This window comes from Diachasmimorpha longicaudata, chromosome 4, assembly GCF_034640455.1.
Source record: "Diachasmimorpha longicaudata isolate KC_UGA_2023 chromosome 4, iyDiaLong2, whole genome shotgun sequence".
NCBI classification, from domain to species: domain Eukaryota; kingdom Metazoa; phylum Arthropoda; class Insecta; order Hymenoptera; family Braconidae; genus Diachasmimorpha; species Diachasmimorpha longicaudata.
The window spans coordinates 4,543,113-4,566,571 of record NC_087228.1 but is presented as its reverse complement, the minus strand read 5'-3'; the positions used below and the strand labels follow the sequence as shown (position 1 = coordinate 4,566,571).

At 37.0% G+C, this 23,459-nt stretch overlaps 3 protein-coding genes across 6 annotated transcripts; 2 read left to right on the top strand and 1 right to left on the bottom strand.

Moving 5' to 3' along the window:
- Positions 1–2,378: 2,378 nt before the first annotated feature.
- LOC135161369 (SUMO-conjugating enzyme UBC9-B) lies at positions 2,379–4,960 on the top strand. 2 transcript variants are annotated; one of them, XM_064118863.1, is made up of 5 exons: positions 2,379–2,544; positions 2,919–2,990; positions 3,337–3,420; positions 3,617–3,879; positions 4,142–4,960. In XM_064118863.1, exons 2-5 carry the CDS (start codon positions 2,925–2,927, stop codon positions 4,206–4,208), a joined length of 480 nt encoding a protein of 159 aa, XP_063974933.1. In that variant the 5' UTR covers positions 2,379–2,544; positions 2,919–2,924; the 3' UTR covers positions 4,209–4,960. The 2 variants fall into 2 exon arrangements, with proteins under 2 accessions (XP_063974933.1, XP_063974934.1); XM_064118864.1 differs by lacking the exon at positions 2,379–2,544 and adding an exon at positions 2,581–2,809.
- Positions 4,961–5,276: 316 nt separating this feature from the next.
- Positions 5,277–7,380, top strand: Vkor (Vitamin-K epoxide reductase). The gene is made up of 4 exons (XM_064118862.1): positions 5,277–5,421; positions 5,827–6,012; positions 6,577–6,674; positions 7,044–7,380. Exons 2-4 carry the CDS (start codon positions 5,831–5,833, stop codon positions 7,280–7,282), a joined length of 519 nt encoding a protein of 172 aa, XP_063974932.1. The 5' UTR covers positions 5,277–5,421; positions 5,827–5,830; the 3' UTR covers positions 7,283–7,380.
- Positions 7,365–22,875, bottom strand: Chas (chascon). 3 transcript variants are annotated; one of them, XM_064118859.1, is made up of 10 exons: positions 22,746–22,875; positions 17,762–17,904; positions 17,428–17,634; positions 15,695–15,865; positions 12,768–12,983; positions 12,461–12,692; positions 11,445–11,801; positions 11,071–11,276; positions 9,269–9,888; positions 7,365–8,529 (listed from the first exon to the last, which is right to left on the bottom strand). In XM_064118859.1, the coding sequence occupies exons 2-10, from the start codon at positions 17,828–17,830 to the stop codon at positions 7,917–7,919; spliced, it is 2,691 nt and encodes an 896-aa protein (XP_063974929.1). In that variant the 5' UTR covers positions 17,831–17,904; positions 22,746–22,875; the 3' UTR covers positions 7,365–7,916. The 3 variants fall into 3 exon arrangements, with proteins under 3 accessions (XP_063974929.1, XP_063974930.1, XP_063974931.1); XM_064118860.1 differs by lacking the exon at positions 22,746–22,875 and adding an exon at positions 19,875–20,040; XM_064118861.1 differs by lacking the exon at positions 11,445–11,801.
- Positions 22,876–23,459: the final 584 nt, after the last annotated feature.

Sequence of the window (23,459 nt, the reverse complement as noted above, 5' to 3'; positions counted from 1 at the left end):
GACATGTGGATTGATTATAAATCACTGAATGATTTGTGTACCTTTGAATGTTCCAAGAATTTATTTTTTCATTGAATTCATTTACACTAATTTAAGAATGATTTGATCCCAATTTATGTTTTCATGATCTTTTAATTATTTATATGCAATGAATGATCCCATTGACTTCTGTAATTGAGCTTGGCCTGTTGCATCTCTATAAAATAAATATGAAATATGAAATTATAACAAATATTATTTATTATTTTATCGTCAATTTCACCGAAAGATGATGAGCAATATATTAAGAACAAGAAATCGACGTTTTGAATTGAAGTCGTGTTTGCATTAAAATCTTTTGTATTTAAGGAAAAAAAACTTGTAAATAATTTCGTTCAGCTAGATTGACTTTGAGGAATCGTATTGTTACTATAATTAGATTATAATTATAAATAAATTATCATCATTTTTTCGTTTAGTACAATATATCGATTTCCCCGGGGCCACTCGATAGTTCGTCGACTGCACATCGACTCGAGCACTTCGTCAACGATTGATCGATTCTTATTCGATCGCTAGTCGATCCTCAGTCGATCAATCGAGCAGAAGACCGATCCTTGGCTTAACGGAAATAAAAATCTGACAATTTTTACAGTTTTAATTTATCGGCTCAGGAAAACTTCTTTATCGACCTCGTAAAAATCCAAAGTCTGATGCAACATGTCCCATGACGTCGGCAATAATCGGCTATATTCGGTACTTGTCGTTAACCAATCACAATCAGTTACCAAAAAATTGCTGTGTGGCACAGTAAAAAATGAAGGGAGACCCAGTAAAATAAACTGACGTACGAATTTTGAAAGGATTTATCGATTTTTCATTTAATCTCAAATAAAAAATGACCTTCAAATTTTATAGTGCGGTTTAGTCAATTTTACGAAGACGTATATCATTAATTACTCAAGTTGCGGTATTAATAGGAATTTTTATGTGTGAGTAGAATAAATGCCAGTAGTCTAGCATGTTGCACTTCCATTCTAGTGCCTGGCACATTAATTTTTCACTTTTCTCTCCTTTAGTTGATCGCACAATTCCCTTAAAAAAAAAATCGCCCAAAACGAACCCGATTCGAATCCACCTCTCGACAAATTATTCTTCCGAATAAAAAAATCATTCGGTGGGTCTTCGAGCCCTAAAATTCACCTCTCGAATCAATTTTCCTCTCCGTCAATAATTATTTATCACTCCAATCGATGGTAATAACAATGTCATCAACGAAGAATTGAAAAATCCCTCTGGGATACCCCCAAGGCATTTCATTAAGTGCCACAAAAATAAAAGAATAAAAGATCAATTGAGTAGATCGATTAGTACTTGACTTGATCCACAACTTCATCTCGTAATCGAGCGATCTATCGAAGTCCGTGTAAATAATTGACTCTGTCTTTCTTAATAAAAGTAAACTCGCACTTTTCGACAGAAATATTTCATCTCAGGGCAGTAGAACCCGATGCCCTGTATCAAGGTCATCACACCAGTAGTTTGTGTATCGCTAGGACGTGTGATTCAGTGCACACTCGAAATCTTATCGCTGCTATCGAACGCACTTTTTTCATCGATTAATCTCCGATAACTCAATTCTAGGTGAATTGTTCTACGTCACGTCTTAATATTCATGCACAAATGGGTGACAACGTGAACGACAATTGGATGATAAAAAATAATGTGTTATTTGACGATTCCGGGAAAAGTAACGCCAGGGAAAAAATGAAAGTCAGCGTGTAGTCTCGAATACCCGGTCTTGTATTGAGTATCATAACAAACTGTTAATTGTACCCTTAGACCACAGACTGACTAGAGAAAACTAGGAAAATTTACACAGGTCTATCGGCTCCAATCGATCTTCACTGATCGATAAATATCACATTTCGCTTGTTTATCGGCTGCCCCTACGATCCAATTCCCGTCAACTAATTAAAAAAAATAAAACAAATTCAATTGACAGAATAGAATACGTAATTGAGGGATCAGCGCAGGACAATTGCAGGGAAATCATGTCGTAATCGGTCAAATTTCCCGCTCGTGAGCGATTGGTCGGTAGGTTGGGAATCTACATCACATCCGAAGATAACACCGATGGAAGGGGGATTCCCTTCTAAACTGACTGGAGATGTTAGAAATTTTTTTTCTAATTTTTTTTATGAATAAATAATGCAGATATTTTAAACTTGAAAAGTGAACATTTTTCATGTAAAATCGATTCTAGAAGATTTTTCGTTCCTTTGAAAATATTATAAATTATAAAATAATGACATTGGAGGAAACTTATCGAATGTGGAAATCGAGAGCTGAATTACCATCTGAACCGAGTGATTCATTACCAACTGAGTGCCAGCTGCCGGGTCTCAAGACATCCGAATAATAAACGTGTAAAAGAGTTCACCAGAGGCTTTAGCCGGGTACAGAATCATTCAGACGAATATCCAGGTCCCAGAGGATCTCCAGGACTGATCATCCCACCAGGAGCCATTAGGGTTCATCGACAACAAGAGGAAATCTTGTAAAGTATGTAAACAGGCCGGTTCTCATCGTTTTTACGAACCCCTCACCACCATTTCACTTCACCCAATTTACTCTTGTGACTGTTCCCCTCGATCATTGTGTTATCCTCGGAAAGATTTTCACTATTTTTTCCTCTGAACATTCGCTCAGTATTGGATGATCTTTTGGGAGTACTAGAGCGTTAGAGTTCACTCGGTGGAGTCATTGCTCGAGGAACGCGTGGGACGCGCCAATTTGTCGTACATCTCATTAGAATTGCAGCTACACGGTGCGACGTTTTATTTTTACCCAAAGGGTTGTTTCACCCCCACATTCTGATGTCCCATTAAATCAGGGAGAACTAATTGGTTGAATTGATTTGTTTTCATTTTGTGCAGATTAAAATGTCTGGAATTGCGAGTGCTAGGTTGGCAGAGGAGAGGAAAGCATGGAGAAAGGACCACCCATTCGTAAGTATTTTTTTTAATTCTTTCCGGGGACGACGTGTTCACGAGGTTTACGCGGGATAACTCATTCATTGGAGTTCGTGGGAAATTGTCCATTGTTTGCTAATTGTTAGGGTGGGAAGGCGAGAGTCGGTGACAGTCTTGGGGGATTCTAACCTCACTTTTTCATAAGCTCTGTCCTGGAGTTGCTGCAGCACAAGACTCGGTGGTGAATCAGACGTGTATTTCCAAAATCTGAAATTTTCAGTTATTTTTATAACGTTCAGAGTATTGGTATTGACACTAGATATATTTTTTCAGAGAAAAATAACTCATTTCTGATTTCTTAAAAGTTTTGATGTATTTTCAGGGTTTTGTTGCACGTCCGACGAAAAATCCTGATGGAACATTGAACCTCATGAGCTGGGAGTGTGCTATTCCTGGAAAGAAATCGGTATGTGTTTAATTTAGTGACATTTTATTATTTTTATTTATAGTTTATTCGGTTGCATTTACGTTGAGGTAATTAATGATTGTTCATAGAAACAAAATAGATATACGAAAAGGGAGAAGAATGAGGATGACATATCTCTCGAAATAAATTAATAATTTTTAATTCTTAAATTATTTATCAATTATTTCATTCTCAGACCCCATGGGAAGGTGGCCTTTACAAGCTTCGAATGATCTTCAAGGACGATTATCCATCAAGCCCCCCGAAATGCAAATTCGAGCCACCACTCTTCCATCCAAATGTCTACCCTTCAGGCACAGTCTGTCTCTCACTACTCGATGAGGAGAAGGACTGGAGACCAGCAATTACGATTAAACAGATTCTCCTGGGTATCCAGGACCTTCTTAATGAGCCTAATGTCAAGGATCCAGCACAGGCAGAGGCCTACACAATTTACTGGTGAGATGAGAAACACGTAAAAAAATTTCTAAAATTTCTATAAGAAAAAAAAATATTCTTTCAATTTTGATGAAAATATGGACAAAGTAAGTTAAATAGTGAAATGAAACAATATAATTTTTAATAGAATTTTCAACAAATGGAAGGAATAGCTAATTCTGAAAGATTTATAATTTTTTTCATCTGTGGAAATCTTCCAGAAATACCTGTTTTTTCGTCTCTGTTCTCTGGTAAAAATCATGGAATAATGAAATTCTTACAGTCAAAATCGTTTGGAGTACGAGAAGAGGGTGCGCGCACAGGCCAGAGCAATGGCGCCTCAAGAATAACTTCCAGAGCCCATTAAAGGATTGACTTTCTATGAAGAAAAAACAAATTAAATTCCAACGTATGATATTCACAATTCACAGGACAATTCTATTCTGTCTCTTTCCCTAAACTTTCCGATCATAGAAGTAAGCTCTTGAGTAATCACTAGTGGTATCGACGTCTATCATATGTATAAAAGAAAGTGAATAATCTATCATTGAATTTCATGGTTATTCATATTTTCGTTCTTTTCTATTCATTTCAATTTAAGTAAACGTCTCTAGAGTTTAAGACAGACGTATTTTCCAATTTCGTAGTAAACGCAGATGCGATGACATTTGATAGAACAATTTTCAAGGAAAGTCCGTTGGTTTTCCATGACTCCGTTGAAAACTTTTTTTAGATAGGTTTTTCGAATGTTCAATAAAAAAATTTTGTGGAGAAAATCAACAGGTTATTCCGTTGTAATTTTTAGACGAAATATTTTCCATGATTTTTTGTATTTCATAAATTCAAGAAATCCATCAATTTTTCTTTCTAAAATATTTCCTGTTGAACATATTAAATCTCAAAAACTGAAAATATCCAATAGATTTAAAAAACCCAATGATTTCGAAAACAAAATTCCCCGTGAAGAATTCATCAAAGTAAATGCACCCCTAAAGTGTCATTAAATTCCGTCTCGATAATACAGAAGAGACATTAATCTTATCAATTAAAACTCTGTACAAATACGATAAAAATAAATTTTCTTGTATCTCATAAAACGTAATAGCCAGCCCTCGATTATTGATCCATCCCCTGAGGTCGAACAGCATCATGAACTCGGGTGACAATTTAGGGAACTGCATTAAGCCCCAAAAGTTGCTAGATCCTTTCAAGAAATGAAAAGTGCATGAAACTAATTTTTCATCCCCATCCTTATTATCCTGAGGTAATTAATATCTCAATCCAGAGAACAATGAATTTTTGGAAGTCCATTAATTTTTTTTTCATGGCAATTTGGACCCTTCATCATCAATGTGATTAACTGATTATATTTCCGTCCATTCGCTTGCACACAACAAATAAAAACACGAACATGTGCGCGGTCAAAGTGCGCGTGATATCGCTTCGAAGCTCGATACGGTGTGATGCGAGTTACAGTTACTATTATGCTGCCAAGGCATCAGGACAACGCGGAATAACGTTGATTGTTGTTTTATTTCTCTCATAAAGGGAAAACATTATCAGGTGAATTTGATTTTTTTGATTTTAGGGAGTTATCTCCACAACGAAGGGTTCTACGCCATTTTGTCAGTAGACTTTTTCGAAAGTTCAGAAAAATTTCAATAAAAAATGTGTCTTGATATTTTTATGAACATGCAGTAATTATCGAAATAATTAGGAGAAAAGTCCGGAGATTCCGGGGAAATCCCAGAGATTTCACTCATCTCCCTTTTTTGTTTTACTGAATTATCTCCAAAAGTAGGGGTCGTAAAGGAAAAAGTCATAGGGCTTTTTTTTAGATAAATAAATTTGCTATAAAAAAGTGCTCTTGAGGTTTTTCTGTAAGTGTAGTAGTTATCGAGATAATTCGGAAAAACATCTGGTCGTTACATGTGACTACTGTTGTTGCTAATTTTTTATTATTGTAAGAACAATGTCTGGGGTCAACAATAGACTGCACAAATTAAATACCGGACTTGTGACGTCTTGTGTGGTGGGATTGGCGTTGTCGTACTATTCGTACGTCGTAGAAACCGCCAAAGAACAGGATGAGAACTATGAGGCCATGTGCGACATCAGCGAGCATATCAGTTGTTCCAAGGCGTTCATGTCTGAGTGAGTGGATTATTCCTTATTTTTCATACCCTCAGAATAAATAGGAAAAATTAAGGAATTCATTAATTATAAGTTCACCTAGAAAAAGGGAATTCATCAAATATTTTGCCTAAAAAATTGATGATTTTATCAATTCTTCACATTTTTTAAAGATTTTTTTTCTTCCAAATTGGATAAAAAGTACATTTGGAGAATTAATGCCAGAAATTTTCAAAGTAATGTACAGATTACTTCCAAGATCAATAGAATTACGAATGTTCATAACTGAGGGAAAAATAGTGTGGCGCTGAATGATGATTGGCATTGGGCTTTTATCGCCTTTTAATTACGAACGTAAAATTCTTGAGTTAAAAATAGAAATATCTCTCCTGTGAAGAGAGATGACTTTCAAAATATTGTCGGACCTCATTCATTAATCTTTTCTCAGATAAAATCATCAGCCATTCGGCTAAAAGCGGGGGACACTTCAATGTTCGTTTTCATTATGAAAATGAAGAGATATTTGTGCTTTTGAAGGGATGAAATAAATAAATAATGTGTGTGATAATGATGTTATTCTTGCAGATATGGAAAAGGATTCGGCCTAATTCCAGAGACTTCCATTTTGTACATGCCTAATTGCCTCTACGGCCTAGGATTTTACGCAGTTATTGCGATAATAAGTGAGTCATTAAAAGAACTTACAACAGAAAAATCCAATGTATTTCTATCAATTTTAGCGATTATTTTTGTGGTCCCATTATTTCATGAGCTATTTCTTCAGGGACTTTTTATGCTGAATAAGTTCGTGTGATAATACTCCAAAATATTTCTCTAAGAATCTATATTAATTAACTGTGGAAGAGTTCATGATGGGGAAATAAGGATAATTTATATTCGAACCAGTGATTGTGCTGGTGATTTATTAGATTTTTTTAACCGGTTTTGACGAATGTACGAAATTTATTACGTGTGAAGTCTTCTTCTCCTCATATATTCCTCAGGACTTCACGAGTTTACGATAGAATAATTCCAGAATACATTTTCCCCAGGTGTTTTCAATAAATTAAGCTACACCATCATCCTGCTGACTCTCTCCACTGTCAGCTGTCTCTCCTCAGTGTACCTCGCCTGGGTACTTTACATACTGAACTCCGTGTGTGTCGTCTGCGTCAGCACATACATTGTCAACGCCGTTATTCTCGTTCTCAGCTATCGAAAACTGCGGATATTGAGGCGATCAGTCCCACCCGGTTACTCACAAAAGTCAAACAAGCGGAAGAGACACTAAACTCGACAAATACCACACCTCGAAGCATCGAGTGCATCCGGCCTTTCATCACTGTAAATTTTTCAATAATAAATTCAACATCTTGACGCTGTTAATAATTTTCTTTCCATTTTCTACTTTACAATTCGTGTAAACATAATTTGTCGGGAGGAGTTATCCGGGAGGAATTCCCTCACATCCCATCAATAGGTCTGATGTTAGAACAGATTATCATTAAAGATAATTAATATCAATTATTTCGAATGAATCGAGCCCCTCTCCTAATCCACTCTTTCCTGAATAATTTTTCATAAACGAATCCATTCAAATATCCGGAGTTTGCTGAGCTAAATTTCATGATCTCAATCCCCAATGAACAAACTCTCATCTGGTTTTTTTTGAAAGATTAAAAAATTTTAAAACGTCATAATGACAGGTGACAATTAGTAAATACTATCTCGATTATTTTTTCATAGTCTGATAGACCAAAGTAATTAACAAAACTTGATGATACTATAATTAAATAAATATTCCTCCTCTTCTCTCGAAAATCCTTCGGAAGGACTTCAAGTCCCCTGAAAAATTTTCTAAAACGTAAAAATACTTCCGAAATATTTTGTCTCTATCGAAACAAAATAAAAAATCTTCCCACATGTCAATAACATTCATATTTGAATAAATCCCTGTTACTCCGGCTGATGCTCGCCAGGATGCCGGGGCTCTTTAGCGGTTGTGTTTCGTCGAGTCTGTTCAACTGAGAATTTGATTTGTAAGGGACCTTTTCCGGATACCGGTCACCATTGTTTGCCTCCACATTGAAGCTCTTGCTCCTTAACAAGGATGACTTGTACGTCCTCTCCGGCTTCATCGGGGGCTGTATGTGACCCTGAACTGGACTGTAGCTCCTGGAACCCTGGGGTGACTTGACGTTCTTGATGGAGATGTTGATCATGCTTCCGTAGTTTCGACCCTGAGAGGGTCTCGCGGTCTGGGTCACTGGGATCTGCTTCGACGTCGAGCGTCTCGTGTGCATCGATGTCTGTTTGTTATGAGTGCTGGAGTGCAGTTTACGAGGTAGGGTCTGGATACCTGGGTAGGGATCCTCACGGTCGTAATCATTGGTTAGTCTGCTGGTGGATTTGCTCAGGCGACCCAGAGTGCTGGACTCAAGCCTGTAGTCGTAGTCGGAGATGGTCCTGGGGGACTTCTGGGACCTCTCGTGGTGTCTGGTGGTGGTTCTGCTGTGACGAGACTCTTGAAGGGGCTCCCTGAGTGGAAATATTTTTAGTGAGATGACGTGGGAGGGGGTGAGCCAGAGAAATGGACCATTCGGAGAGAGTGGACCGAGCGGTGGAGCGAGTGGATAAAATTAAAGAATTGACATCGGCCTCCTCGTCCTGGAATTTTTATCAATTTTCAAGGGAATAATTTTTTGAGAATAAATTGAAAGGAGCTGGAGGAGTTCGCGGAAAAAAATTGAAGATTGGGGGTGAGTAGATGGGACTGGAATCCCCATCGCCAGATGTTTGTTACTCTTCCAATTGAATTACTGGAAGTCTTCTTCATTCCCCAAGAATTTATCGTCCTTTTAGATGATTAATATTATCCGTTGATTTAAGGGGTTGGGGTGAATACGACTTTGAACGTCAATTTCTCAGGCAAATGAATGTTTGATAAAAATATCTCTTTTCCCAGTGCAAAACTATTTAAACAATTCATTCATTCAATTCTTCATCTGTATTTCGTAGAAATTCTGAGAAAATTTGTAATGTGCAGTTGGGTTATTTTTTAATCATCAGATAGAAACCAAAAAATTTAAATTAAATAGAGAATTCTGAAGTCTTTTGAATTTAAAAAAAATTCTAAAGTTCTATCCAATTTATTCTTGAATTTTTAATTTATGGCAATTGAATGAATTGAAACGGAAAAAGTGAAACAAATTAAATTGAATTGAATGAAATAAAAATTGAATATTTAAAACAATAGATGAAATAAAATAATTTTCACCTTTCATAAGCATTCCTTGACGAATACGATTCCTCACTGACATAGTACTTGTGCGATCCATTATGATTATTCCCAGAATGACCATTTGATCTCGTGACTTTGATCGTTTGCGTAGTGGGAGTGGTGACTCTTGGTGACCTGGGGGGCCTCTCCGGGGGTTTCTCCTCTATTCCGTCCACCTGATCCACCCCGATCTCTGGAATATTCTTGTCGATGACGTTGTATTGAAGATACGTCGAACTGTCATCGGTCTGTGTCAACTGGGACTTGGAGTCCCCGTTCTTTTTGTTCTTTCTTTCCGATGAAGCCGATCGGAGTTTGCCCACGAGTTTCCTGAAGGACTCACCAATTCGTGATTTTGATGTGCCTCGAGGGGAGCCTGATCTACTCGTGGGCCTGATGTTCTCCTTTTTCTCGCGATGAGGGGGAATCTTTATCACTGGCGAGGGAGAACGGGATTTCGGAGCTGGAGCATAATGACGGACCTCCGGCTGCTCGGGAGTCTCTGACCAGTCCTGATTTCGAGTCTGCCAGGTCCTGGTGATGACGTTCACGGGACTAGGAGAGGCCTGGGGACGAGGCTCCGGGTATGAGGTTTTTTCTTCTAGGCGGCGGGACATCTAGGATGCAATTTTTCATTTTTTTATTTATTAAAAAACTTCATTTTGCCGTGAGTTCATGAAAAAATTGAGAAAAAACTTTCTAATTCGTGTGACTAATTTCTTATTTTGTTGAGCAAATTTGATTCTTTCTCTGCGAAATTCTCGAGTTTTTACTAGATTTCAATTAAAATTTTTTTTGCGATTATAGTAACAATAAAATTTTTACGTGTGAACTTGGAACTATAAAAAATTGGAGTATTTTTTTCAGAATAATTTCGGTGGCTTTTTCCACGCTTTCCTTGTGGTGTTTCATTGTACAGCAAAAAAATTGCTTTTGAAATGTCACGTAATTTTTACCCGGAATCGTTTCGGTGACTGAACTACAAACCCTATTTTTTTAAAACATTTATCGCGCGTATAAACAACAACTAATGAAAGTTTGATTATGAAACGTTCCTTTTAGTTCCGTTTTTATATCATTTTCGGTAAAAAAAATCTGATTTTTAATTACTACAGGCATATGCCTGATCGTTAACGTACAAATCTATTGCGAAAAACGTGAGTGAAAAAAACCGCGCTATAAAAAAATTAATCGCCGAAGACTTTCAATTTCGAATCAGTTCACTGAATAGGGCTCCATAAAACCCACATTAAAAGAAGAGATTCGATGTCCTCAATTTTACACCAAACAATTCAAGAAAAACTTTTCAAAAATTTTCCACACCTCCGGACACGCCCTAAAAACTGCATTTTCGGACTTTTTGAGTCACATTACATCACTACAACATAAAAAACCTAAAACTTGATTTTACACAATGATAACGCTTCCACTCAGAAGCAAAAAAACAACAACATCAAAAAAAAAACCTAGAAAATGAGAAAAAAATTTGAAACGCCGGAAAAACGTGTGTCTTCTATCCTTAATGACAGTCTCCGCATGAGAAACGTGGAAAGTCTTCTATCAACGGAAACGCTTATAATAATTTTCATGAAATTCCTCCACCAGATCATTCAGTTAAATTCATCAGCCCCAGTGATTTCCTAAAATCTCCTCAACTTTCTACCTCTCCACGCCCAATTGTCTCCTGTAATGAATTCCCCCATCCACTAACAACATCCTCCAATAAAACAATAATTTCAGCATTAAAAAAATTACCTCCAGCAAAATCCCCTCAACAATTAAATTTCTCCAATTCTCACCTTTTCACTGATTTGCTCACGAACTCTCCTCCGTACCGGTGGCGATGGTGGACTAGATCGTCGATGAGTCTCGTGATGTTTTCTCGTTGATGTCTCGTAATTTTTCGTGTACGTAACAGTCTCAGGTCTCACACTTATGGTACTTTCCACCACGTAATGCTTCGGCGAGGCAGTAGAAACGCTGGAATTATGATTCTGCTTGTCCCCTGTAAATGAAAAAACAGAGCATAACATAATTATTATAAATTCACCAGTTGTTAACAACAATGTTTATGGCCCCACGAGTTATTCACAGTGGCAATAACAACATTTATTTATTTGTTATCGTGATTGTGAAATTAAAATGAAGTCGGAACAGGACTGGTGAGCATCACCTGATCCTTGATATCTCTCAGACCACTCGGTGATGCCGTGAAAGTAGCCGGAGGGCGATGCTGATTCTCTGCCATTGGCTCTGATCGAGGTTCTCACTTGACTCGTATTACTCGCACTCTTGTAATCACGATCCCGTGGTGTACACGATTTCATGGTAACATTTATGAAACTTGTGTTAGTGGTTGTTTGAATGGGTGGACCATCGGGCTCTATCGAGCCCTGGGAGGAACGTGATTCACTTCCAAAGTGATTTTCCAACCACTTTGATGTCTCGAATTTACGCGCCTCGTCCTCTTCCTCGGGATCGAGGGGCTTTTTCGTGAGGGCGTCCTTCCTGTCTAGGGGCGCTGGGTCACCTGGGGAGGGCCGGGTTAATGAATAATTCTGTTATGTACAGTCAACACGATTATTAAATGGCTAATCAATTTTTGTAAATTATTTATGCTAATTATTTTGTTATTTATGAATTATGGCCAAAAAGCATCGGAACTGATGTCATTTATATCTTTATTAATTATTTCAGCTCATTATTTTGTTATTTGGAATCTTTGGTTTGGGCGAAGAAAAATGACGGAGTGTCTGGAATATCTAGAGTTCAGAAATTTTTTTTTTGCAATTTCAAGACCTTCGAAATTAAAAATTCATAATTTGAATTGTAGAATTGCATTTTTTTATTTTTTTCATTTTTTTTCCTCGTAACGCGAATTATATCATTCTTAGACTCTCTGGATGGTACATTGTTACTATTACTTTGTCAATACTTTTATTAATCTGTCAATGTAATTCACTTTACAATCAAATTTGTGAATAAAAGCAACTAACAATATTAAAAAAATTTATAATTGAATGAAATTATCATGACATTTGTTTTAACAGAGATTGCCATCAACGGTAATTTTTAATTACTTTCCACAAATAATTTATGTAAATAAAATCGAGCTCTTTAAAACCGAAAATTAATAAACAAAAAAAGGCTTTAAAAAACAAATTAAAATGTAAATCTGTTTTAAAATACCGGGTTTTGGTAATCGAACAGTTCTCATCCTGTCGGGAGGTGGTGGCCAGTCCCCAATTCTCTCCCCCTCGGTCTTCTCCGCGATGAACTTCATGTCCCTCCCGATTCTCTCCCCCCCAGCGACGTAATCCACCACGTCCTCCTCCCTCTGCTTCAAAAATCTCTGCGAGCTCTCCTTCCTCGTCTCCACGGGCTCATCCCCCACCCCCTCGGGTGCCTCGACGTCCCCAATCTGTGGGCCCAGTAACCGATATGACACTCAAAGTACTTAGAGAATTGGACTTCAGCAAATTAATTCCCTAATTACCTCCTCGTGCTCGACACTTTTCTTCGTTTCCGTCACGATTGCCCCGTCCGGTTTAAATTCCTTCCGCTCGAGGGTTTTCTCCGTGTCAATGACTTTATTTGATTTTGTCTTGTGCTGCACAATTCGCGGTCCAGTGTTAACTGCCACTTGTCTCGATGATTCGGCAAGTGCCAGCCTCAAATCACCCCGATTATTTCTCACAGCTTGCTGGTAAGCCTGGAGATGTCAACAGCCCCTCCGCATTAAAATCCATTAACAAAACCGGATATTCACGTTTTTTTTTTCGTATAAACGCCTTCGTGTGACCCTTGAACCCACTCAAAATAACCGTTAAAATAAACTCGATTCTGCGAGGAATATTTACGCGGAGAAATTGCCGGGAATAATTACGGAATCAACGGCATTCGGAGGGAGGGAAATTCAGTAGTAATTACCGTACCGTTCGGTAATCGCTTTGTGTTTTTTGACAGTTCAAGGAAAAGGGTCTTATCACTTGGTAAAATTGGCTTACAGTTCGTTAATTTTTTGCGAATGAGCAGATAAGTGTTACGGATCGGTTGACGAATTTTAATTGACGGTGGGGTAATTTTCCTCGAATAAAGAAAAGGCAAATTGATTACTAAATTATTCGATAATTTTTGCTGATTTTTTTTCTCTTAAAGGGATGGAAAATTGTTTTCCACGCAGAGGAAATAAGTTCAATGAAAATTACGTATCTTTCCTGTAATTTTAGAGGAACATGTGATGACAGTAATTTGCCCCAAAAATTTCTTTTCGTGCGATAATTGTTAGGAATCGATTTTCATTTGTTGATATTAAAATAAACATTATACGTTTCACAAAGATTTTTTTACATATGCATTATAAATTTGAAAAATATATGGAACGTCCCATCCATCAACTCAAATTACATATTTTTAAAATAAATTTTGCCGCGAGGAGCGCTTCAAAAATTCCATAATTTCGAAAAAAATTACGGAGTTTCTGACACACACTTTTAACCAACTTCAATTTTCGCCCTAGAATAAAAACTAAAATTCAACTAATTAAATAAACTACCATCACTTCAAACAATCAGAATTAATTTTTTTTATACCGGGATCGAACAATTCCAATACTCCAATCCGGAATAAAAAATTCACCCACAAAATCTCACCACTAAAACCGCTCCATTCTACCCCACTCCACCCCCAATAATCACCCTTCAACACTCCATTTATCCTCGTAATTTAAAAAAAAAACTCCTCCAATTAACAGTTAACTAATCAAAAAATTCGTGAATTATAACAATATGTTACATTATCGCGATTGCAGCACGAAGAATCACCACTTTGAATCCACCCATCCTCGACTCTCTCCCGTTGATTTTCATTCCGTCATACCTAAACCTGCTCCCCGGCCATTGAACGTTTTATTCATCCTAGAGAATGTACAGTCTAGCAGACAAAACTCTCAATGTACCTGTCCCCCCTCCCCCTCCCCTCCCCACCGCTCACTCCTCCTCTCCACTCCACCCTCCCACCCCCTCCCCGCGGTCCACCGCTGCCGTCCCTCCCCCTCTGCACCTTCCCAGTCGCCTCACTCCTCCACCCTCCCTCCACCTGCCCCCCCCCAACCCTCACTTGTCCCACCCGCCCCCTCCTCCACGCAAGTACCTATTTCGCAATAGGTATTCCAACTTTACCCGGCCTTCTTTACCCCCCTCTCACTCTCAAGTGCTTCACCACTTCACCACTTCGCCCTGAGAAGACCCCTCAGACTGGGTCTGAGGTACAATCAAGGTTTACGATGCGTAACGTTTGGTCATGTATATCGTCACGTCTATTCCGTATTTCACAATGAAATATTTCGATACTTCTTAGGTGATGAGGAGATTAGGTGATCTGGAGGAGATCTGAGAAGGAGGAGGTGAAATATTGGTGATGGGGTAATGGAGTTAGTAGGGGTTGAGATGAGGAGAGGTCAATAGGATTCGGGGGGTCTGGAGGAGGTCCGAGAAGGGGGAGGTGAATTATTGGTGATGGGGTAAAGGAGTTAGTAGGGGTTGAGATGAGGACAGATTAATAGGATTCGGGGGGCGAGTGAGGGGAGTGGAGGGTGTGCTGGCGGTTGTACGGGGGGAGGGAAGGGGATTTAGGTGGATTGAAGAGAGATCTTTTGATATTATACGGTGAGCCTACTAGTTTAGATCTGAAAAAAATTAATTCCAACGATTCAATAGGAGCCGAGTAGCTTTTGCCTAAAAGCACTAGAATATTTCATCCATTAATTATTTCAAAGTTATATATTTAATGGAATGTAATGTATATAATGTAATACCGTATCTTATATATCGTCTTGACATTCCTGCATGAACCTACTAATTTTACACACATCCTCAAATAATAGTCGCACCAACTACTGCTAGTATTTTAAAAACATCAACAAATCCTATTTGCAGTCGACATTTAATCTCTAAATATTAGGAGTAATACCGCCTATTGCTTATCCAATATGAATCCCTGCAAAAATAGGGCGTCTCATAAATATTGGTCCTATTCACAAAAAAAAGAAATTGATAAACAAACAAATTAAAACTTGTTGAGTATAAATATTCCAAGTTGAGTGGGTTTTAACAAGTTCTCGTTGCGTGGGCTATTTTCTCCTGGTCTATTTCTTCCGCCTACCCCTCCCTATTAGAATCCTCTCTCCTATTAAGCAGAATTCTACTTTATTTTAAATATTACGCACATGCAGATAATCTCAGATAATCCGAGAGCTGTTAATTAAGGTGAGAAATTGAAGTTCTGAATGGAGTGATTTTTTTTCTCTTCATTGTTCAGAATTATTCTCGCACATCCGCGAACTTCAATAGATTTTCCTCACGTAATTGGCCAAGTTGTAAACCCGCGATCCATGACATAAAAGGCATGAGAATAATATATTACCTCATCCGTTATATCCCCAAATTGGCGTCGATCCTCAGTCTCGAGGAGCTCCTCAGTCTCCTCGCGACTCCTCACAATTGTCTCGTTCAATTCCTTCTGGACAACTGGCCCAGCAGCAGTCGTTGGGGCCTCCCAGTCCAATTTTTTTGGCTCATCACCGTTCGTTTTTCTCTGCAGATCACATACATTTTTTCAAAACACTATCTTTGATTGTAATTTTTTTAACAAAAACCTTGATTTGATTTTGATGAAAAAAAAATTCTTATTTTAATTGAGAAATTATTACTTCGACATTTCAAATCGTTTTTGTCCTATTTTTGTCATAAAGATTCCGTTCACAAAATAATTGTCAAGTTAGTAGTAATGATATAATAATATAATAATGAATTGTCTATTTTTTTTCGTTCTCATTATTAATTAGTAATGTAATGAAGTGATAGAAAAATGCAGCTCTTGCATCATATGCAATTTAAATATCTTTTTACTTTAAATTATTTCATTATTACGTCAATTAAATCATTTGGTTTTTGTTTCAATTTTGAGACAATATCGAATGTAATTTATATTAGAACATGTCATTAAATCCCTCCCTATATATTATATATTATAAATTATATATTATGTTCACAATTTTTTTCTGCATTCTCACATATGAATTACACTAAAAAAAATTTAGTAGAACAGTTGAATTAATTATTAATTCAACCACTCAGTATTTTTCAATATTTTCAATGGAATAGGCCCTTGATGATACGAAATATCTGATGACTTTTTATAAATTGCGTAATTAAACTAAACGCTTCAATCTGGGTGGATTCTGGGGGCTGCAAACAGAAATCCCATGATTTAATCACATGAGAGTTCTAATCTATCGTATATTCCTTTGGATCCCCTGAACATTTCACCACATTTAAACAGTTATTTCAATGTATCGCACTCCGTCGATCTAAAAACTTACCCTAGACGCATGCAATAAGATATATTCAATGGAACAATTACTGATCTTCAAACAAATATGTCATTATCTACGCTCTATAGGGAATATCCTGGAAAAATGAAGATTTAAACTGTTGAAATTATCGAATTCTATTTTTATACGAAAAAACATGCATTCAACAAAATATATTCCGTATCGTATTCCACGATATTTTCCTCTCACTGTAAAAATGTTAAAAGTGACACAAAAAACAAAGTCCCTGGACCTCCTCACGAAAAAAGTCCACGAGCTGGGGCATTTATTTCTAGACTTTAATTAATTTCTGCTGAATAAATTAGATTTTAAAAATGTTATTTGTTCTGTTCTACATATTTATCTGTTCTTTGTGATATTGAAGAAATACCTGTCAATGTCAAATTAACATTAAGAGTAGTCTGTAGTAATGAGATTTAACGTGGTGCAAATAATTGCAATTCTATGTCACGAGATATGTCCTAAAAGGGGCCAGAGGGAGGGGAAACAAATTGTAAAAATCCGAGGAAGTATGTAAACATATGCAAAGAATTAAATTTTAAGTAAAAATTAGATCTCTAGGGGATGAAACGAGGGATGAAACTTAGTTTTATCATAAAAATTACCCTTTCAAGTATAATTTTTTCAGCAAAACTTGACCTAAAAAGGGTTTGATTGGCATTTCGTGCCCCGTTTCGCCCCCTGAAGGGCTAATTATTATCCAAAATTTATTTCCATGTGGGCAATAAAATAAAAAATACTAAGAGTGAGATGAAAAATCGACCTCTTGCGTCGTGTGCTCCTGTTGCTCCACATCCTCAGTAGTGTTGGTGGTGACAAGCGGTCCGGAGTCCTTCACCACCTCTCCATCCTCCAAAACCACTTGTCTCTTGACTCTCGTCTCTATCTGTCTGGTTGTCGTTATCTCCTTCTTCTTTCGCGTTTCCCATTCCTCCTCCTTGACGGTTGCGACTTTACTCTTCGGATCGTACTGCAGGATAATAAAAAAAATCTTCCTCACTCACTGGGTAAAAGTGGCAGTGATGCAATGGGAAATAGTCTGTGTGAATTATTGAAATGGATATTAGATTTGATTTTTATTTTTAATATTTACTAACCAGAAGTCCAGAGTGAATCGCACTGACGGGCGGACGTGCCTCGTATCTGCGCGTCGAAATCACCTCCATTCTTGGACGATGTTAAATGCCAACCGGGTATTGCGGATACCTGACTCCATCCATGCGCGTCTCTCGGCCGTGACCTGAGTTTTAATACACCTGATAATTTTACTATTGTATTTACGGGTTTCAAGAGTTGTTCTCCTGTTTATTCCGGGAATTAATTGACGAGTTAACACCTCACGATGGGAAAATTATTCAACATTTGCGATGGAAACGTATTTATTACTTTGTTAATTGAGAGATTACCTCGGGTATCAGCGAATTTACGAGATATTTTCATTCAAAATCGAGGAGTTTATCGAGTATCGTCGACGTGTTTTTTATTTATTTTTATTTTAGATTTTAATTCAGGAATTAATGCGGGAGCAAAATAAATTAATTCCCTCAGGGAATTAATTCATTTTGATTTTGTACTGAAAATAAATCGATAAATAAGATGATTAAGTGGGAAAATACGTAGAATCATTGGTAAATTCAAAAGTCACCAAACGATTTTTTAAAAATTCCCACGCGGAGGGAAATATTCGAGATTATTTTTTTCATCCCAATTTCAACCAATCAAATGGTGGCATTTCCCGTCACGTGGTACAAGTAAGAGAGTTTTACTTCGGATATTTTTCGGATATTTCCCTGTTTGTTGCTAAGCAATGAAAATATCCGATAAACAATTTGTACGCGTTTCAAACCCCAAAACTGTCATTACAAAAAATCAAGTTCAAAGACTTTACCTCGACATGAGCAGATTTGGACGGGAATCCTTGGAGATTATTGATCAAAAAATTTTTTAAAATGTTCCTAATAATACAGTGAAGACAAAAGCCACAATTTGGAAATAATTCTCTGCATTTTGTGCAGACAAAAAATATACGCTGGAGAAGCCACGACTACGAGTGAACAACCATACTATATGACGTGAAATGCCACACATTTAATTGTTTGAAATTGGAATGAAAAAAATAATCCAGCCAAATACCCCTCGACCTTCAAAATTAATCGGATATTTCCCTCCAGTTTCCCTGCGTAGCACCGATCGGGATAAGATTCGCAGAAAAACCCTCGCGCTTCGCGCTCGGGTTTTTTAACCTGCGAACCTTATCCCTCTCGTTGCTACGCAACGAAACTCTCGGGAAATATCCGATAATTTTGAAGGTCTTGGGGTATTACCACTGAAAAATTACGTTTTTTTCCAAAATTCTGGAACGAAATACCCTATCGGAAATTTTACGGAACTCCCACGGAATTTTTCCTGAAATTTTCACAATTTTTGGCTGAATCAGCTGTGAAAAATTACGATACTGTCACGTAAAATTTCCCAGCTGATTCCGTAATCGCTGATCGAAATGGGAGTTCCGTAATTCTTACGGAAAATTTCTCGTCGTGTGGGAGACGAATTAAATATTGTGGCAAGTCATATATTCATTTCTTGTCACAGATATAAAATAAAATAATGATAATATGATTTATAATAATATTTATTTATTTGATATATTTTCTTATCTATGGAAAAGCCAGCAATGAAAAAAATTATAATAAATTAATTAATTAATTAATTAATTAATTATAATTGTATATTTATTATATATTTATATCTATTATAATAAATATAAATATATTATTGTCACAGATGTCATTGGAAGATATGTTTATAAAACATATTCTCTCTGGTTTCCATCTCATTTCCAAATTTACTGAAATTAATGTCTGATATATCTACAAAATAATCGATCACTTGAAATGGTAATCGAAGGCCACCCTCAGTCCTGTGGTTTTCACCACCCACACACTATAACCACCGATACACTATCGATGGTCAATGAGACGTAAGTACGACAATTCGTTGTCCTTGTCCAGTCATCAGTTCCAACAATAACGTTATTAATCCCACGTAATCGACTCTTTTAGGCGTCAAGAATTTGTCACAAGGTTTTAGCATAATTCGGTGAATGGAAACGAAATACAGAATGAAAATTTTAAAAACAATTCACGATAATATACGAAGCTGCCTGGAACTGACTAATGACGTCAGACTGAACGTACATAGTTTGCGTACCTGATGCCTGACACCATCAGCATCGAAATTCCTAACTGTCCTTGAGGGACTCTAGGGCCCGTACCACATGCCAACTGCCTGAGTTTGACTGACTCGATTCGAGTATTTCGAAAGTCCAGTGAAACTTATTCGAATGGAGAAAAATAGAAAATAGAAATGAGTGAAAACATGAAACAGCAATTAATTTGCAATTGTAATTGTTTCCTCTGTATGTTATATCTGAATGTTGGAGATACAGAGTACATTCTACACGACCTTTCCACTTTTCCTTGACATCTAGTTGCAAAAAATCGCGATGAATTGCGATGAATTTTTATTCTGACCTTATTGGATTATTAGAGAAGATTTGTTCATTTAAATTAGAGGGAAATTTGGTCAATTTTTAAATTTTTCAGCCCTGCAAACTCATCAGTAGCAAAAGATATAGATAATGAGAGATCGTTACAATAAATTTATGTTTGTTTGTTTACCATACGAAATTATTAAAAATATATTGATTAAATAATAAAGTTTTCCTTTATTTTACTCCATTTATTTAATTTCCTTTTTTAACATTTTAATCGCACAATTTAATTTTTCAATTTCTTTGAATTTTTAAAAACTGTCTACTTTTTTTTTAATTTCGGTTGTTGGGGATTTTCGCCGATTAATTCCGTCGAAATTCACTAGAACCGCGACTTCGTCTCATAACTTCGTCACTTCTGCCTTCCCAAATAAAATTCAATGTCACCCATCAATTCAAAAAATAATTTCCCCATAGAATAAATTTTTTAGTCCGATTTTGACGTGTACGCGTCGCCTACACGTCACGTCGCATCAAGGCGACCTCATCCACTTCTTCTGGGACATCTCAATTCTCAAAATCATCATAATTACAAAATTACATAAAGTCCCATTTGAATTAATTCCGCGGCGTGCGTTATTCATGTCACGGACAGAATTTCTCACCGATTTTTTTTTTTGCTTGAATATCCCTCAACATGACTCAGAGACATTGAATAAGTCTCGCTATGTCCCAAATGTCCAGTTTAATCCACTGCAAGGAGAACCGAAAATATATATTCCTGAGTATGTGTAATGTACGCGCAAAAGGGTCCGGTGAACTTTCCAATTTCCTTAGTCGGTAAGACAACCAGTTTGCCAACGACCTCGGGCCCCCGGGGCCTCAGTGCGAAACCTCGTCGATGATGTGTTATTCGTCATTGTCATCGGACATTGGGAATCAACTCCACAACATAATGCAGGCGATCCTAAAGCGCTTGTCACTGACAAACTTCCTTCATTACTGATGTGGAGTGCGACAAAATTGAATTGGATTTGTTATCGTTCATTAATTTTTCATTATTAAGTTCATTAATTCAAGAGAACTTTTTTGATTATCTTCGATTTTTAATGTATTCACGTTCGCAATTGAGTGGAACTAGATTTATAAATTATTAAGAATTCGAATTAACAGTCGTTTGAATTTTTTTTAATTATTCAATTATTTTTAATGTGAATTGAATATTATCCTCAATTTAAAGTACAACAGTCACTTGATTTTTTTCTAATTTTCCTCCAGTTTTCGCTGATTCATAAAAGTGATAACTAAGTCCTCAAATATTTAAAAAATCGATTAATTTTCAGCCAACAAATAATTGTCACAAATTAGTTTTAAAAAATTGCAAATCCAAGAATTAAAATTCTACAATAATTCTACACTAATTCCCAAAACGTCACGTGAAAATTTATGGAAAATTTTCGCAGTTTTTCAATCTAATATTCCCACCACAAAAAATTAACCAAACAAACATAAATTGCATTTTCGAAAAAATTCTGTATTAAAAATTTTGCATTTTCTAACAATTTCTTCTCCGGTATTTTCGCACTTCAACTCGTCAACAAAAAAATTTTCAGAGCCTCTACGAAACAACCCGAAGCCGCAAGAATTTTCCATAAAATTATTCCCCCCTCCCCCGCCCCCAAAACAGAGAATTCGCACCAAAAACGGGAATGCATCGCCCACGATGAATATAAGCTCGGAATCATGATTAAAAATAGAAGTAAATGTTATATCGATCAGAAAGAAGACGATAGTTTTTCTTTTCTGCCGAGTCAAGTAGAACCGGTAGAGCAGGGTAAGACAAACAGTGCGGAATTGAGGACCTCCTTGTCAGTGCAACGGAGAGAGCCACGTGACCTCCTCAAGGACGTGGCCATTTTGAATGAATTAGGAAGCGCGCTGAGTTTGACGGGCCGTGATTCACTGATCCATCATTCCACCGCGTCATTTTGGTGAATCGAATTATCGCGAGAGAAAATGAAAAAAACAATTTTTCATTTGGCATCGCAACTTTTCTCACGGTTGCCAATCCTCTTACGTAACATCACCGACAATGTGCGCCGCTCCTCTCATCGCTGGTCGCGTTATTATTCAAGAGGAGAAAAAGGAGAACGAAATTGTTGAGATGGAACGAACCGCGGAATTTGCGATCGACTGCGATGACTTCCCGGTGGTAAAAAAAATCGCCACTCGGGAAATTCTCCCTTGACGATGTCAATTGACAGTCTGCAATTGTTTATTCCATCAGGAAAATCCATTGAACTTGTGAAAAAACCATCACGAGCGTTGATTTTTCCAATGACGAGACGAATTGACAGCTCGGAATTGTTTATTTGACCAGAAAAATTCGTTGAAACTGAAAAAAAAATTCGCGAGTCCGGATTTTTTCGTTGACAACACGAGTTGACAGTTCGGAATTGTTCATTCGATCGGGAAAATTCATTGAACTTGTACAGAGCGCGCACAGCACGAGGAGAATAAAAAAAAAATTTCTCGCTGGAGGGGAAATAAAATGAAAAGTGAAAACAAACAGGCACTACGTCACATACCTGTTTGGCTGCAGCGTTGGCAGGCGTTCGTTCGCGACTGTTCGGCCAGTATTTTCTGACAGTTGGGGAAGGTGGAGGAGCACACGAGAGTTGGGTAGAGGTAGAAGTCCTCCACTTGTAGTAAATGGTAGGAGAAATGAAAAGATTGGAATGGGGAATGAATGGAAGGGCTTGACCAGACTCGCTTCAACGAGACTCTTCTTGGGATTTTTGCGACTGCGGCAGGTACTCCTACGATAACGCGGACCTCCTGCTGGGGGAGTAACGGTGATGGCTTGCGGCCCATGAGGAATTGAATGGATTTAATGGATTTTGAGGAGCTGTTGACGATGCTCTTGGATTTTTCATTTTTTTGAAACAAATTTTTGGAAATTCATGGATCAGGTGGACAAAAAAAATATTTGTTATTTTTATTTTTCATTATTTAATGAGTAATTAATTTTCACTGTTGTAGGGAGATAAATATTCAATAACAATTACAGGATATTCGTGGACCGTTCGTGAGACGATTTGTCGCAATTTATAGTAAAGTTTTTCCTTTTTTTAAAACGCTATTCGGTTGCAATTTAAAATTCGGTTTTCTGCTGGATTTCTCTTTGGAAATTAAAATTGGTGAACAATTTAAAAAAAAAGACTTTTTAATTAATAAAAATTGAAAATCTATATTTTTCAAGTTTTTTATATTTCTAGAAACTATCAAAACATGAGTAAACT

Coding starts and splice junctions, on each gene's coding strand:
- Vkor (XM_064118862.1), top strand. CDS start 5,831: ATGTCTGGGGTCAACAATAGACTGCACAAATTAAATACCGGACTTGTG. Junction 6,013..6,576: donor TCCAAGGCGTTCATGTCTGA/GTGAGTGGATTA, acceptor TTATTCTTGCAG/ATATGGAAAAGGATTCGGCC. Junction 6,675..7,043: donor CGCAGTTATTGCGATAATAA/GTGAGTCATTAA, acceptor CATTTTCCCCAG/GTGTTTTCAATAAATTAAGC.
- LOC135161369 (XM_064118863.1), top strand. CDS start 2,925: ATGTCTGGAATTGCGAGTGCTAGGTTGGCAGAGGAGAGGAAAGCATGG. Junction 3,421..3,616: donor CTATTCCTGGAAAGAAATCG/GTATGTGTTTAA, acceptor TTTCATTCTCAG/ACCCCATGGGAAGGTGGCCT. Junction 3,880..4,141: donor GAGGCCTACACAATTTACTG/GTGAGATGAGAA, acceptor AAATTCTTACAG/TCAAAATCGTTTGGAGTACG.
- Chas (XM_064118859.1), bottom strand. CDS start 17,830: ATGGAGGTGATTTCGACGCGCAGATACGAGGCACGTCCGCCCGTCAGT. Junction 17,635..17,761: donor CGATTCACTCTGGACTTCTG/GTTAGTAAATAT, acceptor ATTATCCTGCAG/TACGATCCGAAGAGTAAAGT. Junction 12,693..12,767: donor AAAGTGTCGAGCACGAGGAG/GTAATTAGGGAA, acceptor CTGGGCCCACAG/ATTGGGGACGTCGAGGCACC.